General features: G+C 31.1%; 1 protein-coding gene across 1 annotated transcript; it reads right to left on the reverse strand.

The window, feature by feature from the left end:
- Positions 1 to 3,563: 3,563 nt before the first annotated feature.
- LOC114755431 (uncharacterized) lies at positions 3,564 to 4,393 on the reverse strand. Its single transcript, XM_028944309.1, has one exon. It carries the CDS (start codon positions 4,346 to 4,348, stop codon positions 3,743 to 3,745), a length of 606 nt encoding a protein of 201 aa, XP_028800142.1. The 5' UTR covers positions 4,349 to 4,393; the 3' UTR covers positions 3,564 to 3,742.
- Positions 4,394 to 12,158: the final 7,765 nt, after the last annotated feature.

Raw genomic sequence — 12,158 nt, forward strand, 5'->3', positions numbered from 1 at the left:
TATATATGAAGGATTTGTATTGCATGCGTCTCTTCCCTCAGAAGCCATTACCTGAGAAACAAACTTATCAAAAAAATAAACTAATTATATATAATTATTAATATATAAAAAATTTGTGGTTTTTTTTTGGAGTCATCCTAACACATTTACATTAAGGAGGGAAGTGGAGCATTAATTAGGGCTATTTTAGGAAAAAGATAAATCAGGTAGTGGACATGAAATGAATTGAGCCCTGAAAAAAATCTTTAAATTGTCTTACATTTAGAACTGAAGGGCTTTTTTATTTGAACAATTTAACACCCTCGCACAGGAGAAAACCCTCACATCAATCCCCTATTTTGATAATACATATGATCTAGAATTCACAAACTCTTTTATGAGAGGAGATCTAAAGTACCACATAAGTTATAAGCTGTTCAGCCTTCAGAGAATGGAGGATATGTCTATATGACGATGGATACTTTTGATATCTGATATCTCTGCATTGAACATACGAGTCAGTTTGATGACAGATCGGAGGGATTATTAGGGGGCTGTGGATCCCATCCAATGGGTGGAGATGAGGGAAAAAAGTGCTTGTTAATTAGTAGTGTTATCACGTACTACCTCCGGTCCTAATCATAAAGCCTAGTTCACTAATTTGAGGAGATTAAGGAAGCAAGTTAAGTTAGTTATTTGTAATAAATAAGTGTTGTCATTCCTAAAATATCCTTGCTAATTAAATGTATTGGCTAGAACTATTATTATTAGAAGGACTATCTTGAAAAAAAATACATAAATTAAAAGATAAAATAGATTGGGGTCTTATAATTAAGACCAAGCAAAAAGTCAAACGGGGTCTTATATTAAGGACCGGAGGTAGTAACACTTTGCGTTGACAGTTGATACACACACGCACACATGTTGATGTGTGATATTGATAACACCATTTCTGGTCTTTAATATAAAAGCTAGTTAATTAATTTGAGTAAATTAAGAAAATTAATGAGTTAGTTATTCGTAATAAATAGGCGTTATCTTTCCTAAAATATCCTTGCTAATCATGTGTATCATATTGAACTATCATGTGTAGAAACCTTCAACATATGTAATTATTACAAGGATTATAGTGGAAAAAATGGATAAATATGAGAGATAAAATAAATAAAAATCTTATATTTAGAATGAAATTAAAAGTCAAATTAGTTTTTATATTAAGTACTGGATGTAGTATAAATAATTGACTATACCGATGTTGATATTGATGAAGTACCATAAACATGTAATATCTTGTTAGATTCCACAAAATTGAGAAAAATGAATCGAAATGCTTTTAAGGCCCACTATAATTAATATTTATTTTTATAAGAAATGAATATATGTATGTGTGCGTGTGTATTCCGGCCTATATCTTCAAATAAGTAAACTCTTTGTGGCATGCATATGAATGGGCCGGCAGGTGGCCTTCATCGCATCTATTTCATCTCATTCTACATACAAGACGCTTTAAATTTTCCCACCAAAGTTAAAGAGACGGTGAAATTATTAAAATAACTTTTCATGTAAAATAACTAGGGATGAATCTAGAATTTTACAACCGAGAGTCCAAGAATGTATTTTAGCATTTCGTTACAAGTAAAATTATTGACCCCGACAAAGTGATAGTGCTGCTATGGGGGAAATCAGCCCCTTCCTCCCTCCTTGTATTTCTGTCTCAAAATTACTAATATATATATATATATGGCCGCCAATTTAATTTATGAAGTGATTAATCGTAGAATACAAGGCTGGAGGGAATATAGCCATGTAAAGATAAAATGAATTAATATTAAAAATAAAGTAAATTATCATCAAATAATACTCTTACAAAGGTACGAACATTGGCGATCATTTCCTCGTTCCCATGTGTTCGATGTCGAGGATGTTGACGATTAATGGTCTGCGTGCATTTAAATCATACTGAATTGTCATTTTCGCGTTCACAGGTCGCGGATATTTTTCTGAAGCGCAAAGAACTTTTAAAGATCCCCAAGGCATAGACCATACAGAGTCTGCTTTTATCACCACTACTGTAGTCGGGTGGTACCATTCTACTGTCCATTGTACAAAGCCTCTTACCATTAATCTCATCACATCACAAGATGCCGTCCGTACGTTAGTTATTTCCCAAATTTTAAATTTAAGCTTACCGTTGGTTGATTACTTTTAAAAAATTGCTGAATTATTTTTAAATATTTATATTTATCTCTCTTTTTTTCCTAAATTAATATGACTTATTGTCAATTTATATATTCTAATGATGTATATAAATATTTTAGTCATATCATGTAACATATTATAATTAAATAATTTAATAACTTCATTACTTTTTTAAATTAGTTAATTAGGTTTTATATTAAGAACAGAATGTAGTAGTATTATTTATGCCTAATAATCTAATATACAATATATTTATGTGTAAAATTAAACTTATTTGTTTAAAAAGTTCATGAGTCAAAAGATTCTAAATGTATAAGTATTTTTTCTGATCACACAAAAATGTCCTCAGGTGCATGTAAAAGTTTTAAAAATTAAAGTCTTTTGCACATGACTGAAACATGGTGTACATAATTAAAAAAAGAGTTGCACTTACTTAAATTCAAGTTCCTCTCGCGGATAAAATTTTCAAACGGTTGCTTTTAACGAAATTTTGCACAAATAAAAAACATTCATATATCATAAATGGATTTATAGGAAAATTCAGTTAAAATTCTCGGGAAATACCACCTCATTGAAGTTATAGTGTACAAGTAACTTGATATTTTATAAAAGAAGCTTGCTTACACAGTGTTTGGTTTAATAAAAGCAAAAGGGTAGGGGAAGAGATGGGAAGGGAAGAGGGATTAATATTGTCTCACTAAATTTGGTTTGAAGGGGAAAGGAGGAGGATTTTAGTTATGCCTGCAAATCCCCTCGTCTTGAAGAAACAGGATAAGACTTCCTTCTCCTTTTATTTTGAGAAGCGCAGCATCTTATGTTACCAAAAGTTAGCCAAACAATTCGCAGAGCATTTGAAGTGAAATGCGCCATCTTCCGTCTCAAACACAGTTCATTATTATCTACTTTACTCTGTTTAGAGATAGTTTTTGGATGCAAATTGAAAACTTTTCCAAATTTGCTTTTGACAATTAGTGTTTCTTTGCGTTTGCTCTGTTGATTCTCAAAAATAAGCAATTGATGATGAGTAGGAACGTATGAGAAAATCAAACATCAAACATTTAACTTAAACTACAGCTTATAGGTGACAATAGTTACACATCAATATTTTCTTCCGTACATATACACATCTTCAAATTTTGGTTACTTATCAAATACTTAATTTTATGGTTTCCCGGCTTGGTGGTCAGAGCATTACACTTTGATCGCCCACTGGATTTTTTGGGCCATTGATAATCCGGTGCAGCATGTGTTAAAACAAATATGGGATTATTGAACTGGCCCATCTTTGTTTAACTCAAGTTCTAAGTTCCTTCAATTTAAAATTTAAAATCAAATAAAAAGAAAGACATCAGCGCTCCATCGAAGTCTCAAAAAAAAAAAAATCACGAATGGCACAACATCTGAATCTGATTCCTGCGCTACAAAGAACATCTCGCCAAATTTTCACACCTACCATCTACAGTCCATGTTTCTGTGGTTTCATCGTCTTCCCCAGTTTACATGTTGCCGTACTCAGTTCAATGATGCCCACCAAACCTAGCGCTACGCCCTAACCCTCCTTCCTTCACATAGCCTGCAACGACTCCGACCGCCACACCACCTCATACAAGTCCGGGTAATCCAACAACCCGTCGTCGAAGCTCACAATACCACCGCCGTTCTCGTTTTCTCCGTCTCCTAACCCTACCGACTCGTACTTCTCTATATCATTCTCAAACCCCAATAACTCCCCCATATCAACTCCGTCCGAGCCCACCTGGCTCAATTCTTCGCTCTCGGGCTTCGTATCCTCTGACGGCGTCACCGACGGCGGCAGCCCTAGCTCGTCGTCGGAAGCTTCCAAGAGGTATCCCAGCTGCACGGGGAACTCGCCGGATTCGGGTGTGGGGTCAGGAATGACGGAGCCCGGACCCGAAGCGAGGATCTCTTCCTCAAAGCTCTTGATTACGGAGTCGAGGCCCTGCATGGTAGGGTCTCGCTCGGGTAAGTTATCCGTCTCATCAAGGATATCGAGAAGGTCGTCATGGATGTCCGTAGCGACGGAGGAGTCCATGGCTGGGTCTTCCGGGTTGACATCAGAGGGGGAGTCAACTCTGGCAATCTTGGACTCGGGCGAGTGGGGTTCTGAGTCATGGCGGAGTCGCTTGCTCTTTTGGTTGGCAAGCTCCATTATGGGCTGGATTGAAAGAAAAGAAGAGTGAAGAGACAGAGAGAAGGGAAGCGCGCTTAGATGGAAGGGAAGAGAAAGGAAGAGGAAGGGGGCATATATAGTGGTGGGAAAAGGAGGGGAGTGGGGGGAGACAGAGAGGCGTCGAGTCGAGCGGGAGGCTTTAATTAAAAAAAAAAAGACTCTTCACGAAAGTCTCGTTATTTTTACTTTTTTCATGTATTATTTTTTTTTTGCCAGACTTTTTCGTGTATTAAAATATTAAAGCTCCGACAATACTTTCTTATATATAAAAAAGTTTCAGGTTAATCCTGCTGCTTCTATATTACAAAAAATTTAATGTTTATGGAAATTTCCTGAATCCTGATCATTAGAATCAGGATAGGTCGATGAGCTTATTCACTGTTACTTTAATTTGTAATGTAAAAATCTTAAATAAAATCTAACATGGAGATATAAATAGTAATAAGATATTTTTAAATATTAATATATGAAGTTTAATTTTTAATGCAATCGTAATAATTAAAAAACATAATTTAATTCTAACGATTTTAAAGTTAAGGAATAAAAAAATAAAAAACCAAATTAAAATGTCATATCAAATGAAAATACCAAATATATTATTTTAAATAATTTTTGATTATATTAAGTAAATAAATATGTAAGAAAATTTTTTTTAATAAAACGGAAAAAAATAAAATTAGCTGATTGTCGGAGCACAAACACCCCAGATATCCTTTGTGATTACCGGGAGAACTCGAGAAGAATGGATTTTTTTGGGCGTGTACTTCATTTGGTTTTTTTCTTTCTTTATTTTCCCTTTTTTTTTTTAACACCCTTTTGATGGGAGACCGGCAGCGGAAAACTAAACTAAATTTAAATGAAGATGGTGAAGTCCGCAATGGGGCCCACTAACATCGAAGAAAAGAAATGATGTGGTTTTTTGCTGCCAAATGGCTGCATTTTTGCCTTTTTAGGGGTTTATTTGGAATAGCACTGTACTACCTCCATTTTTTATTATAAAATTTAATTTTGTGAATTGGTTTTTCTTTTTCCGGCCAAAAAAATTGGTTTAATTTTATAATAAAATTCTCATCTATCTAAATAATAAATATATTTTTACCTATTTTACCCTTAATTAACATACTCTACTTATTATCTTTTTCTAATACATTCTCTCGCATTTATTCTCTTACTTATATCTATCCATTTACAAATAAGAGTATATTTAAGAAAAATGTACATTTCTAAAATATTTATTACTTCTAACTAACTTTAAATTTTTTTAATTACATAGTATAATTAAATTGGTTTTATAATAAGAGACGGAGAAGTAACTTTTTAATCATAGTTTATAAAATTTAAAATAACTGTATGAACGGAATTTTATCTCAACTTACTTTTTTTAACACCTATTATTGGGTATTTTTTGAAAGCAATTTTTGATTCTAAATATAAAACATTAACCAGCTTGTTCACTGTAATTTTTCAATTTTGCCGTTGTTGTCAATCAAGGTTCAGTGCCAATAAACGCGGAACCTCGTGCTTTTCTATCCACTGCGGTTAAATAGGAGTAAACTTGAAAAAATTTAACACTTAGACTTTTCGTCTTTAGTACATGAGAATTAATTGAAAATGCTTTATAATAAGATTCAGAAAAAGTATTTAAAAATGATTACAAGCATGAAGTTAAATTAAAGCAGATACAAACGAGTGGTATAGAAAAAAGCCTAAACCCGACAGGCAAACAATTGGGTCTGAAAAACTATTGGACAAGAAAGACGCGTAAAAATTAAAAATTAGAGTATTAAATAGTTCATCAAAATGTCGTTGTCGTTTTATTTTTTTCCTAGATATTTTCATATATTATTTCCAATAATAAAGAGTTAAAAAAATGAGCTGACAATAATTATTACTTCGTTCGAATTTTAGAGTGAGAACTATTTTAAAACAGATTCAAGACTATAAAGTATTTCTAGTAGATATTGAAGACGCAATACTTAACTGGATGGGTAAGTGATTCAGGCCCCCCCGGGGGGGGGGGGGTTTTGGATGCGTAGGTGATGTTTATTGCATTACATCACATGTTTCATTCTTTTTGGGCCGGCAATAACACGTTTTATTCAACAGCAGAATTTTATATATACTGTACTTTTTTATTTTAGTATTTAGGGTTAATATAATTTTTCCTCTCTCAAGTTGTCTTTATTTTAATTTTAGTCTCTTAAATTTCAAATTATAGATTTTAGTCATTTAACGTGTCAAGTGGTCCAGGTTTTTATTAAATTATGTGGTCTAATGTTTTAAATGAAAAAAAATTGAATGACCAAAAACTATAGTTTGAAATTTGAGGAGACAAAGCAGGAATGAGGACAAACTAGAGCGGTCAAAAATTATATTAACCCTTAATACTACCTACGATCCTTAGTATACGAGTTAATTTGATATCCAATTTGATACTAAATATAAGACTCAAATCATTTTTGTCTCTCATATTTATCTATTTTTTCAAGATAGTCCTTGTAGTGATTATAAATGTTAAAAATTTCATTAAATGATAATACTAGCTAATACACATAATTAGCAGGACTATTTAAAAAAACATATTTTTATTACAAATAATAAACTTAATTAATTTTTTTAATATTTTTAAATTAACTAATTAATTTTTATGTTAAAGACCGAAAGTAGTATATCGGACATGAAATACAAAAATATATACAGGAGGGAGGGAGGGAATTTGTTTCATTTATTTTACCCAAATAAATTTATAAAAAGGGTTAATGTCGGTGATTCTCACGGATTAACCAAATTTTTGTTATACAGCTTCAAATTATGATATTTACTTCGTTTATTATAAAATTATTCTTAAAATTATAGTTTTTTTTTTTATCTAAACATTTTTAGCGTCAACTAGAACATCTCATGCTCGTCACAAAAAGCCATGATTGTTGGCTGGCTTTCTATTTGCTTTTGTTCTTAAAATGCCAGGGGTATTATGATATTGAAAACACCATATCCAAAACGCGTATACATCATATAGTTCCACGTATCGTAATCAAATTTTCCTATCAGCCTCTTTTGATCATGTGATTTCCCATTACCTTCTCTTTTTTTATCTTGTCCATTTTTTTAATTTAAAATTCAAAATTACAGAAAAGAGCAGAACTTTTCCTCCATTCTATTTTGAAAGGTTTTTGAGTCCTGAGGTCGTTGCAATTTTCCCTCCCCCATTTTTTTCCTCCGAAGCGTTCAGATCCTCTCATAATCTTGTAAGTTTATTCTGAACATTACTGGTTGGTGAAGAAGAAAATGAAAAAAAAAAAAAGGGACCACTCCGGTGTTATTACTTATTATAAAAACATTTTTGTCCTAAATATAAATGATTTGTAAGGTATTTATTGATTTGCTTAATTTTACATTTATTTAATTCTCGGTTAAAAGTGAGAATCATTTGTGAATACAGAGAAAAATTTTAAAAATTTTATTAATTTAATGTTTTTTTAAATATATGAAAATGAGTAATGAGTGTTTTCACTTTTCAAGGACTGGAATTTTAAAAGTGTAGTCTTATATCAAAATTTTCAATTATATATAGTTGTGTACTTATTTGTATTATTTTTTATGTGAATTTCTAATTAAATCATAATATTTCAAACACAAAACATATGATTGTGTATATTTAGAAAACATAAAATAACGAATATAGATAACTTAATTTAATTATTATTTTTTAAAATGTGTGGTGGAAATATAAAATGGACAGTGTAAAATGTTAATAATAAAAATTTAATTTGGTCCGGACATTCAGATACGTGAGGCCTGACTTAACATACATGAAGTAAATATTCAAGACAGACAAACTGAACATAATAAATTAATATCCAAATTTTTATTAAAAAATGTGTCCATATTTATTTAATACCTGATAGTAATAATAAATGAGATGAAATAGGTCCACGGCCTATATTAACTTTCTATTCTGATTGAGAAAAGTTGAAGGGAGTGATAGGAATATTTCAGTCAGTTTTATTTTTTTAAAAAAATAGACATCATAAAATTTTAACAGAAGGAAAAATAAAAAAGAAAATTAATTAGAAATTTTCAACCGCATTTTTATTTTTTTTAAATTTAATAATCTTATAAAAAACATGTATAAAAATAATAATAACGTCTGTGAAATATAATTATATGGAGTAATTAAAAATAAATAATAATTACTTTTACAATTGTTAAATATTATCACTCTATAATAATGAAACTATAAATAACTATAAGATGGTGGTGTATGGAGGAGGCAGCCCCGTTACGGCGCCTCCGGTAAAAGACACGAAGTGTCATCTCAGTGAAGGGCAGCCAATTATGTCCATAATCCTGACACGTGGAGTGGGGACCACAGCTTTCCGCTTTCTAGATGCCTTTATTATTATTACTATTTTTTTTGCCCCAATTTTTCCTGGTAGCTCCAGATGCTGTTTCTGCCTTTCTTATCTATTCTTCCCATTTTTAAAATCCACCCACCGTTCACGTGAAGACAACTCCCGTTGACGTTGACACGTGCCATCCACATCGCTGCACATGCTTCTCATCCTCTCACCTTACTGGTCATCTTCGGCTTCTCTGCTCATTCGTGGGCTCTTCCTACCGGCTAAGCTCCCCTAGCTGCCCCTTTGTCTTAAACAAAAAAAATATTTATAATATATTATCTCCGTTTTTAATTATAAGATCTTATTTATAATTAAGATCGGAAACAGAATTATCCCCAGCAGTGTCAAATTGGCTCCTTCTCCAGATGGAACGCCGCCTATCTGCACTGCAACGTCTGGCTCTCGTTCATTCTTATCTTTTATTTTGGTCGTTATAATATGAGTTGCAGTGGCCAGCTAACTTAAAAACATTATTTTATACTTGATTTTTTTGGAATATTTATATCAATTAAATTATACGTTTGTATTTGCAAATTTTAGAATTAATTTAAACAATTTGTATTTAGTCTGACTCCCATCCTTTATCTTATTGTCTTCCAACTCGCCGCCCGAACTGCAAGTTTTGGGTTGGCTCATATTCTCAATAATAGTCAAATTCTGGTATTCTCAGCCCTCTATTTTCCTTGCACACTCGTCTAACTTTTTGTTTGAGGTACAACATGATAATAAATGAGCATATCTCTCAAATAATTTAAATACTAATTTGTCACGCGCTTTTTATTATCTTGTGTTTGGTGTGAGGAAAATTAAAAAAGCCAGAAAGCAAGGAAAGAAAAATTTTAATGAATTGGAAAGATTGGAAGAGTGTAGTTATAAAATTTTAATAAAAAAATATGTAAAACAAAAAAGGTAAGAAGAATTAATTAAAATTTTTTAAATTTATTTATTTTAATTAAACTCATTAAAAATTTCCCTCCTGTTTTGTTCATTCCCCTTATACCAAGCAGAAACCCAGAGTTAATCTTATTAGTTTAACAGGGATAACTCTCGAATTGATTTTTTTTTCCCCCCATGTACGCTTGCTCAGATTAAATGATAATCCCTTTCAATAGGACCAATACCATCAATAGGACCAATACCACTGTGCCACTTCTGTGATAGTTAACCCCTTTGAATAGGACTAATATCTACGTGTCATTTCCATCTCATAGTTAACCCCTCTGAATAGGACTAATACCTATGTGTCATCTCTATGTTACACAAATTCAATCAGTTGATTAATTTAGAAATATTAAAAAAACTAAAATTTACTTTAAAATATTTATATTTATCGTTTTTTTCAAAATTATTTGCCTAACTTATGAACTAAACATATTCTATAAACTAAACATATTCCTTTCAGTCTTAAATGTAAGACTCATTTTATAGTGTAAATCACACTATAAGATAGATCCTACATTTAGAACCAGAAGAGTATAATCTGATCATATACATAAATATTTTTAAAAAAATCTTGTAATGTATGTTATAATTAAGTAATTTTTTAATTTTTTAATCTTTACAAATTAATTAGCTGAATTTTATATTAAACAAAGGAAGGTAAATAGTTAACTTTCTAGCCGTACTCATAATAGATGCTTTTATTGTCTTTACACACTTATTTAATCAAATCATATCAAATATGCATATAGAAAAGTACGTAGGTAAAACTTATTGATATTTCATTTTTATGAAAATTATTATGACATTTTAAAATCGTCCTTCATAAATGTTTTCAAGACATAACATCCCAACTACCACAGAGGGGACGAGGATTGGAACGTGTTTTTGCAGATGGAATGCATCTGGAGATGCTTCCCTTCACAAAATATTGACACACAAATGTATATGTACCATTCTTTTTTCAAAGATATGCTGTGCCGTATTTATTGACTAATTTATTTATTAGCCATACATGTTTACTCTCCTCAACCGACTCCTCCCATTCTATTAATTAATCCAACTTTTTTGTTTCAAGTAATCAATTAATCCAACTCCTGTTAGGTAAATGTTAACTTCACCCTCCCATCGGCCTCGCCTGTCTTGTTTTGTACGGAGCATCGTGTCTTATTTTTAATATAAAACCTAGATAAATAATTTTTCAATATTAAGAAAAATTAGTTATGTCAATTGTTCATTATGAACAACAAATCGGTATCATTTTTTTTAAAAATATCCTTATAAATCATGTGTATTAAAATAATTATTGCAATCATCATAAAGATTGTTTAAGGGCAAATAGATAAATATCATAGACACAATATATTGGGATCGCTTTTATATTTAGAACTATAAGTAATATTATACTTTTTTTTTTAATAATTCACTTTCAATGTGTTTCACTAAAAAAATCATATTACTTATACATGTCTTAAAATATGGCAAAAAGCTTATCTCCCTTGCAAATAGCACTAGAGAAATATGTGTATTATATATAAGCGCCAGTCATAGATAAAAGAGTTCATAGTATAACTGCACACACACACACACACACACACACACACACACACACACATATATATATATATATATCATATAACTAAAAAGGCGTGAAACAATGGTTGGCAAAAAAAAAAAAACAATGAAGGGAATGCGAGCCATAAAAATAGACTAGGTTAATGTGATCTAAACTCTCTGGGTCGTGTGTGTGTGTGGAAACATCTAAATAAGTAAATGATAATAATAGGAATTTTTATTCTGCAAAACAAAACAAAAAACTTTACTATCAGTATGACACTATGACATTTAACTAATCACAAATAGCACAAGTCGTATTGTTTAATTAATTAAAGGTGTAAACTTATAGGCATCAATTCTTTACAACTAGAAAAGTAACTTACTAAGAAAACCCTAAATAGATTTTACTTTCATAATATTTTACTCCTCTGGTCTTTAATATATGACCCAATTGTTGATGAGTTGGTTTTGGTTCTAAATATCAGACCCATTTCTCATATTTATCAGTTTTTTCTAAATTACTCTTATGGATACTCCCTCAACTATAATCATGTAGAAGAGGGATAAGAGTATTAAGAAAGATGATTATAGTGTTTTAGGACAAATATGTCACATGTATTATAATTAACTAACTTACCTAGCTTTCTTAATCTAATCAAATTAGTTAAATGAGTCTTATATTAAAGACCGGAGGAGTATTATATATTTTCATATTTATCCTTAAAAACCACCCTCCATTAAAAATTTTGAATGTTATTTTATCACAATGTGAAGAACTAAAGATTAATTAACCTTTTCATTAGATTCAAACTCCATTTGGTATCACCACCTATTATAATTGAATTTGATTTCTACAGCTTGCATCCGAATCAATCTAAGGCATACTGACA

This window comes from Neltuma alba, unplaced genomic scaffold (assembly GCF_004799145.2).
Source record: "Neltuma alba isolate B1F8T4 unplaced genomic scaffold, ASM479914v2 tig00010270_pilon, whole genome shotgun sequence".
In the NCBI taxonomy this organism is placed as follows: Eukaryota; Viridiplantae; Streptophyta; class Magnoliopsida; order Fabales; family Fabaceae; genus Neltuma; species Neltuma alba.